The following is a 12,506-nucleotide window of genomic DNA, read 5'->3' on the forward strand; positions in this document are numbered from 1 at the left end:
AGTTAATCATTTGGACAGTAATGACAGATCTGAGTACAATTATATACATAGTATTTAAAGAAATGTAAATACCCCAATTGTCAATTAATAAAAATAATACAAGTGCTATGATGAACAAATCAAATGATGCTACAAATAATATTGTATAAAAATTATAAACAATATATTTCCAGTTGGAATTAAATTCTGGTCTCCAAACACTTGCTATCTCAAAGATAAAAAAATGTATGTCAAAGAATGACATTGTTTTTTTTGTCCGACAAATACTTAAATTTAATTACCAAAAATCCTAATATAAAAAGGACAAACATCATCGGTCTTTCGGACATTTGATTGGTCATTGTTTTTTTCTCACTTACTCTTATACGAATTTCTTTCTGTTTGCCTTTTCTATTATTTTTTTATTTATTTCGTTAGCAACGAAAAAACAAAAAAAAAGAGCGAGTAAACAAAATTTTTTTTGATATTTTTTATATTTTTTTTTTTTAAATTGACATATTAAGCTAGCACAACTTTTTTAATAATCATCGGATCTGAATGCACTTGGGCTCAAAATTTTGTGCGAATTATGTGTTTTTTATGTGTGGAAAAATAAATGTGAAAAAAAATTTTTTTTTATTTTTTACATTTTTTTTAAAAATTCACATATTAAGCTAGCACAACTTTCTTATAATAATCATCGGATCTTAATGCAATTGGGCTCAAAATTTTGTGCAAATTATGTGTTTTTTATGTGTGAAGAAATAATTCAAAAACAAAATTTTTTGAAATATTTTTTATATTTTTTTTTAAAATTGACATATTAAGCTAGCACAACTTTTTTAATAATTATTAGATCTTGATGCGATTAGGTTCAAAATTTTGTGCGAATTATGTGTTTTTATGTGAAAAATAAATTTGAAATTTTTATTTTACATTTTTTAAAATTCACATATTAAGCTAGCACAACTTTCTAATAATCATCGGATCTCGAATTCAAAATTTTGTGCGAATTATGTGTTTTTTATGTGTGAAGAAATAAATTTAAAAGAAAATTTTTAAAATATTTTTTATATTTTTTTTTTTAAAATTGACATATTAAGCTAGCACAACTTTTTTAATAATCATCGGATCTCGACGCAATTGGGCTTAAAATTTTGTCCGAATTATGTGTTTTTTATGTGTGAAGAAATAAATTTAAAAGAAAATTTTTTTTTTATTTTTTTACATTTTTTTTTTAAATTCACATATTAAGCTAGCACAACTTTTTTAATAATTATTAGATCTCAATGCGATTGTGCTCAAAATTTTGTGCGAATTATGTGTTTTTTATGTGTGAAGAAATAATTCAAAAACAAAATTTTTTAAAATATTTTTTATATTTTTTTTAAAACTGACATATTAAGGTAGCACAACTTTTTCGGTAAACATTCAATCTTGATGTTATTAGACTAAAAATTACGCGTGAATTATGTGGGATTTATGTGTAAATAAATAAATTAAAAAAATTTTTCGTCAATTTATTCATTCTTTTTTTTTTTATATGATAATACTTGTGTTTATAAAATCAATGAACAATGAACTTTTTAGAAGGTATAGATACACGCGCGCGTAGCGCGCCAATGTGCTCGTAATTAAAATTTGACACTTGAAGTCTTGAAAATAATTATATCTTTCCTTACAATTTAAACACTGTTCTGACGCACAAAAAAAGTAGAAAAAATTTTATATTGATTATGACGATAATCATTTATTATTCACATATAATTTACATTTAAAAATTCCAAGGAACCTTGAATAATTTAATAGGATAATAAACAAATTTTTAAATATGTTATTAAATACTAAATTTAATAATTACGGAATGTTTTGAGTTTGAAAATTCAATAACTACTATTTCCGGGAATAACTTCTAAAAATTGTATTAACTACAAAATTCTACTATTTGACAACATAATAAACTATATATGTTCCACAAACATATTTTATTTTTCATTGCAGCGTATGACGATAAACTTTTTTATTATTAATTTTTAATTTTAATTTATTTATTAATAATGAATGAACCCTTGTATTTATCATTTTATTGCTTAGGTTCAAATATTTCTAACTTTTAACTTCGTTAATCAGTTGTTTTCCTCATTAAACTGTACAGTGAGTAAGCGACTTGTGCAATCTGCAAAAGTGATAATTAAAAATTATAATAAATTTTCAATAAAAATATATTAATATAGAATTATAATTATCGACTTACGTTTTTTAATGATTCCCTGTCTGGTTGAATTATTTTACCCGTTGTAAAAGTAAATGGCTTCTGTGTTTTCATCATCACAATCATCAGATCTTTTTTTGTTTTGTCGCCTAAAATTGTCCAGTTGGCAGACGTTATTTCATTATTCAATTCTTCAAACTGAAAGTAAATGTTTTTTTTTTTTTTTTGTTAAATTAATAAAATGATAAATATTTTATTGATGAATCATAATATAAATGTCAGAAAAAGTAATACCGCAATTGATATAGCATTCGATGCAAAACTCATCATTGTAATTTGACACAAGACGATGCCACTGAGTAATGTAGTCACAAAAAACTGATTAGAAAATAATGGTACAGTTGATAATACATATGCAGTTGTACAAATCGATATTGTAGATGTAGAATAGAAACAAAAAAAATCAATTGAAAATATATCATTAATTATGCCCGCCAATTTTAAAATTTCCAAATGATTATCCACAAAATCAACGATTAATTTCCTTTCAAGTTTTTTTAGCTTGCCGATAATATCATCGTCATGATTATTATTATTTTTATTGTATATTTGTTCGATAATTTCCATGGATTTTTTAAATCTGTATTTTAAGATTGCAACTTGTGATTGAATAATCAAAGTAGTTGATGAAAAAAACAATACAAATTGTATCGCAATAAGAGAAGCAATGATACACGGACTTGTAAAAAAAAAATATGTTGTCCAGTAATAATATGGATTTGATGAATCATATGGGACCCATATATAATGTGGAAAAACAGGAACATCAGCTTCAATTATTTTTCCAATAAAATAGCAAGTTGAACCACTCATTAAAGAAATTACGTATACAAATATTTGTTTTCTGAAATTGATAATTGAAATGTTACTTGAATTACTTATTCAAAAATAATTCGATTTCGTTTGTATACCTGTTTATTTTCTCGTATTTAGATATAATAACTTGTTCATCAATATTTTTCTGAGGTGAAAATGGGTGAGATTGTTTTAAAACTTCAGTAAGTTCAAGTATCTTTTCTTTCTGTCTCTTCAAATTAATAATTTCTAAAGTAACAAGATTCATGTTTAATATGATGAATATGTTGGTTGATAAAATAAATATATCCCAATCATTCATAAATAGAAATAATATAAGTGATACACCGGATAAACCAAATGAAATTGCAAATGTTATTGAATAAATATTGTATAATACTGATTTCCAAGTGCTATCAAATTGTGGTTGCCAGATAGTCGTCAGTTTAAACACTAAAAAGTGTATGTCAAAGAATGACATTTTTTGTTTAATTTTATCTGACAAATATAATGCAAATACTTCAATTTAAATTTAAATTTATTTAACAGAAATAAATAAAATTTGAAACTTGAAAATTTTTACAAAAGTGATTCTTCATATTGAAATATTCAAGTCTTGAAAATGATTGTATTTCCTTACAGTTTGAACACTGTTGTGACACAAAGAAAAACTTGAAAACATTTTATAATGACTATGACGATAATCATTTATTATTTACATATAATTTACATTCAAAAATTCTAATGAACCTTGAATAATTTGATAGGATAATTAACAAATTTTTTACATGTTATTAAATACTAAATTTAATAATTACGGAATGTTTTGTATTTAAAGATTCAATAATTACTATTTCCGGTATTAACTTTTATTTTTAATTGCAGCGTATAATAAAAAAATATTATATAATATCCGTTTTTAGTCATTTTTATTTGTTTATCATTGTGTAGCTTGTTTAATAGTCAATTTTAAAGACAACGTTTTTAGTTTTTTTTTTTTTTTTGGACATACAAATTATTATTGTACTAAATTTTCATAAATTTCATGATTTTTAATTCATTATAGATACAATTTGATGATTAATTAAACAATGAATTTGGAAGTCAACTATAATTTCAGTGAAAATTTGTTACTCAAGTGATCACAAAATGAATAAAATATTAAGCAAAAAAGTTTAGCTCACTCGCACTATTTTTAACGGTTAGTTCGTTGGATTGAAATTATTAAATTTCATAACATCATTTCGTAAAACTTTTCACAAATATGTTTTATTTTTTAAGCTAAAAAAATATTTTCTTCATTTCTCGTTTTCATTGGTTGCTTTCTCTCATTAAATTGTACAATGAATACACGACCTGTGCAATCTGTAAAACAAAAATTTCTCAATCAGAAATTATTATAAAAATTTTCGATGAATTTATTTTCCATTGACTTACATTTTTCAATGATTCTCGAGATGGTTGAATAATTTTCCCAGTTGTGAAATTGAATGGCTTCCGTGTTTTTATCATCACAATCATCAAACTCTTTTTCGTTTTTTCACTCAAAATTATCCAGTTAGCTGACGATATTTCATTATGTAATTTTTCAAACTGAAAGAATATTTTTCTTTCAATTACTTTAATAGATTATTATTTTCCCAAGTTGAGATTAATGATAGAAAAATATAATTACTGCAGTTGATATGCCAGTCGATGAATAACATATGATTGTAATTGCACAAATCGTTGCTGCACTAAGAAAAACATTTGACAAAAATTCATGAGACAGTAATGGTACCGTTGACGAGACATATGCATTTGTACAAATCAATACCGTACATGTAGAATAAAACATAAAAATATCAATTGAAAAAATATCATTAATCATATTTGCCAATTTTAATACTTTCAAATGATTTTCTACAAAATGAACAATTAATTTTTTTTCAAGTATTTTTATCTCATTCATTCTTTCTCTGTTGATCCTGTCACTATTGTATTTTTTTTCAATAATTTCCATAGATTTTTTGTATCTACATACAAGTATTGCAACTTGTGATCGAATGATCAATGCAGCTGAAGCAAAAAACGATATAAATTGCAAAATAATAAGCGCGCTTATAAGCCCCGAACTTGTGTAAAAAAATAAAGTTGTCCAGTAATAATATGGATTTGACAAATCGTACGGAACCCATATGTAATAGGGAAAGACAGGAACATTAGCTTTAGCTATTTTAGCAATATACAAACCAGTTGTACCAATCATCAATGGAACCACAAATAAAAATATTTCCTTCCTGAAATTAATGATTACAATATTGTTTGTTGTAATTCCATGTGTTTAGAGATTGTCATCAATTCATACCTGTTTTTTTTTTCGTATCTAGATATAATTTGTTGTTCGTCAATATTCTCTGGTGCATATGGTGTCATTTTTAAAACTTCTATAATTTCATATATTTTATTTTTTTGTCTTTTCAAATTAATAATTTGCAGAGCCATAACGAATTTTATCACAATTAAATATATATTTTTTGATAAAATATAAATATCCCAATCGTTAATTAATAAAAATAATACGAGTGCTATAATGAAAAAACCAAATGGTACTACAAATATTATTGTATGAATATTGTAAATCAATTTTTTCCAGATACAATTGAATTGCGGTTTCCAAACACTTGTTATCTCGAAGATTAAAAAATGGAGGTCAAAAAATGACATTGTTTTTTTTTTTTTTTGTCCGGCAAATATAATGCGAATTAATTCAATTTAAATTTAGATTTATTCAACAGAAATGAATAAAATTTGACACTCAAAAATTTTTACGAAATGGATCTTTATATTAAATTATTTAATTCTTTAAAATGATTGTCTTCCCTTGCAGTTTAAACACTGTTGTGACACAAACAAAAACTAGAAAACATTTTATATTGACTACGACGACTATCGTGTATTATTGACATATAATTTACTAATTTCTAATGAACCTTAAATAATTCGATAGGATAATTAAAAAATTTTTTATGTGTTATTTAATAATAAATTTAATAATTACCTAATGTTTTGTATTTAAAGATTCAATAATTACTGTTTATGAAAATTTAACTGCAGTGTATAATATAAAAATATTATATATTCTATTTTCAGTTACTTTTATTTTTTTATAATGATTTAGCTTGGTTCATTAATAGTCAATTATTCTAAATACAATGTTTTTGGTTTCTTGATTTCGAACATACAAATTATTATTGTCTAAAAGTTTTATAACTTCATGATTTTTAAATAATTAAAAGCTAAATAATTAAATAATTAATTAAATAATTAACAAATTTTTTATGTTTTATTTGATAATTAATTCAATTATAGATATTTTTATTTTAGTGTTTTTAGATATAACACATGTTTGACACACATACACAACTTATTACTTGATATACATATATTGATCATTTAGCTTTTCGTAGATTGACTAGTTTCTCTTATCAAACTGTATAAAGAATAAACCACCTGTGAAATCTGTAAAATAAAATTTCAATTATAAAAATTATATTTATGCATTTATATTTTATTTATTTACATTTTTCAATGATTCTCGAGATGGTTTTATAATTTTCCCGGTTGTAAAATCAACTGACTTTTGAGTTTTTATCATCACAATCAACAAACTTTTTTTCGTTTTTCACTCAAAATTATCCAGTTTGACGAAGATATTTCAGCATGTAATTTTTTCAAACTGTAAGAATATTTTATTTTCAATTAAATCAATATAGAATAATTTTATTTTTTCAAGCTAAGATTAATAATAAAAAAATATAAATACTGCTATTGATATTCCATTGGTTGCAAAACATGTCATGATAATTCCACATGAAACTCCAACACAAAGAAACGCAGTTGCGAAAAATTCATGGGACAGTAATGGTACAGTCGACGAGACATATGCATTTGTGCAAATTAATATCGTAGTTGTACAATAAAATATCAAAATATCAATTGAAAAAATATCATTGATCATCTCTGCCAGTTTTAAAACTTCCAAATGATTATCCACAAAATCAACGATTAAATTTTTTTCAAGTTTTTTCAGTCTTCCAATAACGTCTTTATCATTATTACTATTGTCGTATGTTTGTTCGATAATTTTCATGGATTTTTTAAATCGGTATTCTAGTATTGCTATTTGTGATTGAATCATCAATGCAGCAGAAGCAAAAAACGCTATAAATTGGACGGTTATAAGACCCCCAATAAAAGCTGAACAGGTATAAAAAAAAAATGTTATCCAGTAATAATATGTATTTGATAAATCGTACGGAACCCAAATGTAATATGGAAGACCAGGAACATTAGCTTCAGCTATTTTACCAATGAAAAAGCTGATTGTACCACTCATCAATGGAATCACAAATAAAAAAATTTGTTTCCTAAAATTTATAGTTAAAATATTATTCGATTTGATTAAAAATGATTTCGATATTTTTAGAGATATTTATAAATTAATACCTGTTTATTTTTTTGTATGTAGATATAATTTGTTGTTCGTCAATAACCTCTGGTAAAAATGGTGTCCTTTTTAAAATTTCAGTAATTTCAAATATTTTATTTTTATGTCATTTTAAATTTATAATTTGTAGAGTAATCATAAATTTCAATACAATTAAATATATATTATTCAACAAAATATAAATGTCCCAGTCATTTATCAATAGGTGTAATACGAGCACTATATTTGATAATCCAAATGAAATTTCAAATATTATTTCATAAAGATTGTAAAGAACGAATTTCCAGGTACAATTAAATTGAGGTCTCCAAATACTTGTTATTTGAAAAATATAAAAATGTAGGTCAAAAAATGACATGATTGTTTTTGATCAAATATAATGCAAATAAATTGAAATAAATTTTTTTTTTTTTGTTATTTATATCAAACAGGAGTAATTATTTACCAGTTGAGTTTAACTAAAGTAAGGAAGAAGACTAGAAAAGAAATATTCACATTGACTGATAATTAGTAATTTTAGTATTCATAATTGATATCTTTTGAAATTATAAATTCTAATAAACCTTGAATTTAATAATTCATTAGAATAATTGTCGTATTTTTTTAGTATATTATTTAATAATTACAGAATCTATTTAAAAATTCTTTAATTACCGTTTTCCGAGAATATAATTTATACAAAATGAATTTATTTTATCAATAATTTTTTTTTTATATAATAAAAATTGTATATAATTATAATTTAATACCGAAATCGAATCCACAGGTTTTTCTACAATTGAGAGGAATCCGTTACCCCGAAAAATCCTGTTTTTGTCCTGAAACTTTTCCTTCTAGCTAGTTATTATTAACAATATTAATCAACAAAATAAACAAACGTACTGATTACGACGTAACAATTTTCTTTTTTTTTTTTTTGAATTTATTTTGTCGTGATTTATATTCTTAAAATATTTAAGTCGCGATTTATTTTGACTGAATTATCTTGTCGAGTTTATTTTTTTATGTAATCGTTATTTCTCGTGGTGTTCAATAATAAATTAAATAATTACATATTTATTTTAAAATAATTATCTATAATTATAATGAGGTCAACCTTATTTTGGTGTTTTTAAATATATAACGTTTTACTATGTTTGACGCATACATGAATTTTTATATATTGATTTTTTATTTTTGTGTAGATTGACTAGTTTCTCTCATTATATTGTACAATGAATACACGACTTGTGCAATCTGTAAAACCAAAATTTCTTAACCAAAAACTATTATAAAAATTTTTAATGAATTTATTTTCTATTGACTTACATTTTTCAATGACTCCCGAGATGGTTTTATAATTTTTCCAGTTGTAAAATCAACTGACTTTTGAGTTTTTATCATCACAATCATTAAACTTTTTTTCGTTTTTTCACTCAAAATTATCCAGTTTGACAAAGATATTTCATTATGTAATTTTTCAAACTGAAAGAATATATCATTATTAATCAAATCAAAAAAGAATTTTATTTATCCGAGCTAATATTAATAATAGGAAAATATAAATACTGCAGTTGTTATGCCAGTCGATGAATAACATGTGATTGTGATTGCACAAATCGTTGCTACACAAAGAAAAACAGTTGCAAAAAATTTATGAGACAATAATGGTACAGTTGATGCAACATATGCACTTGTACAAATCAACACTGTACATGTAAAGTAAAACATAAAAATATCGATTGAAAAAATATCATTAATCATCCTTGCCAATTTCAAAACTTTCAAATGATTATCCACAAATACAACAATTAATTTCTTTTCTAATTTTCTCAATTCATTCACTTTTGTTTTATCATTGCTATTGTATTTTTGTTCGATAAATATCATGGACTTTTTGAATCGACATATGAGTAAGTCAATTTGTGATTGAATGATCAATGCAGCTGAAGCAAAAAACGATGTAAATTGCAAAATAATTAGACTACTGATAAGCCCCGAACTTGTGTAGAAAAATAAAGTTGTCCAGTAATAATATGTATTTGATAAATTGTACGGAACCCATATGTAATATGGAAACACAGGAACATTAGCTTTAGCTATTCTAGCAATAAAAAAGCAAGTTGTACTAATCATCAATGGAACCACAAATAAAAATATTTCCTTCCTAAAATTTTTGATTGAAATATTGTTTGTTGTAATTCAATGTGTTTAACGATATTTATTTATTCATACCTGTTTTTTTTTTCGTATCTAGAAATAATTTCTTGTTCGTCAATATTCTCTGGTGCATATGGTATTATTTTTAAAATTTCAGTAATTTCATATATTTTATTTTTTTGTCTTTTCAAGTTAATCATTTCGACAGTAATAACAGATCTCAGTACAATTATATACATAGTATTTGAAAATATATAAATATCCCAATCATTAATCAATAAAAATAATACGAGTGCTATAATGGACAAACCAAATGATACTACAAATAATATTGTATAAATATTGTAAACAATGTATTTCCAATTTGAATTGAATTCTGGTCTCCAAACACTTGTTATTTCAAAGATTAAAAAATGTATTTCAAAGAATGACATCGTTTTTTTTTTTTTGTCCGTCAATTTAATTTAAATTTAAATTTATTTAACAGAAATAACTACATTTAGACATTTTAAAATTTCATTCTTTATATCAAGTCTTGAAAATGATTGTCTTTCCTTACAGTTCAAACACTGTTGTGACACAAAAAAAAAATTTAGAGAAAATTTTATTTTGACTCTGACGATTATCATTTAATATTCACATATAATTTTCATTTCAAAATTGAACCTTGAATAATTTAATAGGTTAATTAACAAATTTTTAATAAGTTAATAAATACTAAATTTAATAATTACGAAATATTTCGTATTTAAAGTTTTAATAATTACTATTTCCGGAAATAATTTTTATTTTTAATTGAAGTGTATAATAAAAAAATATTATATATTTCTAGCGATTTCGCTGGTTTTATTAATAGTCAATTTTAAATACAACTTTTCGTTTTTAAATAGTAAACATTATCATACTCGTGCAATAATTGAAAAAAAATTTAATTACATGTACATGCGTGTTCAATAACTTCTCAATAAGTTGAACAATGAATAAGTGAACTGAGCAATCTATAAAAAATGAATTATTTGTAAATCATCATATTAAATAAATTTCGAACTATTTTTTTTTTTTTTTTATTTAAACTTACATGCTTCAATGATTCTCTCGAAGGATAAATAATTTTACCTATTGTAATTTTAAATGGTTTGAGTGTTTTCATCATCACAATAAGTAGGCTCTTTTTTGTCTCTTGATTTAAAATTATCGAATTTGCTGATGTAATTTCATGATACAATTGTTCAAACTGAAAGAAAAACTATTCTAAAATGACGATAATAATTTAATTTTTGTATTTATAAATAATTAAGTGGTTATACTGCAATTGATACGGCATTTGATGAATAACTTGTCAATGCTATTTCCCATATCGATCCAACACAAAGAATTGCAGTTGGCAAAAAATCATCAGAGTATAATGATATAGATGATAATATATATGCAGTGGTACAAATCATTACTGTCGACAGAAAATAGATCACAAAAATATCAATTGAAAAAATCTCATTAATTGTGCGTGCCAATTTAAGAACTTCAAGTTTTTCTTTAATAATTTTCATAGATTTTTGAAATCGTATATGAGTATTGCACTCTGCGATTGAATAATGATCGTTGTCGTCGAAAAGCCCATATTGGATAATAATAAGAGCACTAATCAGACATGAAATTGTTATGAAAAATAATGTTGTCCAGTAATAATATGGATTTGACAAATCATAAGGCACCCATATGTCATGTGGAAAATCAGAAACACTTGCTTCAATTACTTTATCAATATGAAAGTAAATCGTGCCACACATCAAAAAAGTAATATTCCAAAATATTTGTTTTCTGAAATTTATTAATAAAAAAGCGTTAATCACAACAGTTTTTTTATCTCAAAAGCTATTCAATAATTTACCTGTTTATTTTCTCGTATTTTGAAATAATATTTTTTTCGTCAGTGTTCTCTGGTACATATGGTTTTAGTTTTATAATTTCAGCAATTTCAAGTATTTTTTTTTTTTGTCTCTTTGTATTAATAAATTGTGAAGTGATAATAAATATCAGCACTAACATGAATATATTATTTGCCAGGATACAAACATCCCAATTTTTCATAAATAAAAATAATAAAAGTGATATAAAGGATGAACCATGTAAAATTAAAAATATTATTGTATAAATATTGTATAGAAGAGATTTCCAGATAGAATCAAATTCTGGTTTCCACACCGTCGCTAATTCAAATATTAAAAAGTGTATATCGAAAAATGACATTGTGATACACTTTTTTTTTTTTTTTTTCAACTCTATTTTTTTCTTTTAATAAATAAATTATTTTCCAATACTTCTTCTTTACTTACTCACAAGTTTAATAGTTTCCTCGAGCTTTTTATGGACTTTTTTATTTAAACAATGAATTTATAATTTGTCTATAGCTTATAAAATATGTTTGTTCTACTCTTTGTTTACAATAATATATTATTAACAATTTTTTCATAATTTTAAATTGTCTAATTATAGTTTTTATTTTTTTTTCTAGACAGTGGACATTCCCCTACCCTTACCCGTTGATCAACTATTTTAATATTTAAATTTAAAATTTTTAAATTCATTTTTTTCATCGATTACGTGTTTTCCCTTAAATTATATAAAATTATTGTAATATAATATAATGGCCTCACACCAATAAAATAAATAAAATAAATTTATAAAAAAATTTTCAGGAAAATATATATTTTGCCACATAAATAATTGTATAATTGTTAATTAATTATTAATTAATTATGAATTATTATTATTATTTTTTAATAAAAGAGTTCATTAATTTTTATTTAGGTAGAAAACAAATTTCGTTTATTC

At 23.5% G+C, this 12,506-nt stretch overlaps 1 protein-coding gene across 1 annotated transcript; it reads right to left on the minus strand.

Annotated features, from left to right (window-relative positions):
- Positions 1-2,101: 2,101 nt before the first annotated feature.
- LOC122859779 lies at positions 2,102-2,818 on the minus strand. Its single transcript, XM_044163462.1, has 3 exons — positions 2,675-2,818; positions 2,234-2,389; positions 2,102-2,155 (listed from the first exon to the last, which is right to left on the minus strand). The coding sequence occupies exons 1-3, from the start codon at positions 2,816-2,818 to the stop codon at positions 2,102-2,104; spliced, it is 354 nt and encodes a 117-aa protein (XP_044019397.1).
- Positions 2,819-12,506: the final 9,688 nt, after the last annotated feature.

Source organism: Aphidius gifuensis, linkage group LG6 (assembly GCF_014905175.1).
Source record: "Aphidius gifuensis isolate YNYX2018 linkage group LG6, ASM1490517v1, whole genome shotgun sequence".
In the NCBI taxonomy this organism is placed as follows: domain Eukaryota; kingdom Metazoa; phylum Arthropoda; class Insecta; order Hymenoptera; family Braconidae; genus Aphidius; species Aphidius gifuensis.

Bases quoted from the DNA above. Each gene is read 5' to 3' on its own strand.
- LOC122859779 (XM_044163462.1), bottom strand. From the start codon at position 2,818: ATGGAAATTATCGAACAAATATACAATAAAAATAATAATAATCATGAC. The intron at 2,390-2,674 runs AATGATATATTT...ATTTACTTTCAG, and splicing joins TAAAATTGGCGGGCATAATT to TTTGAAGAATTGAATAATGA. The intron at 2,156-2,233 runs GTAAGTCGATAA...TCACTTTTGCAG, and splicing joins ACAGGGAATCATTAAAAAAC to ATTGCACAAGTCGCTTACTC.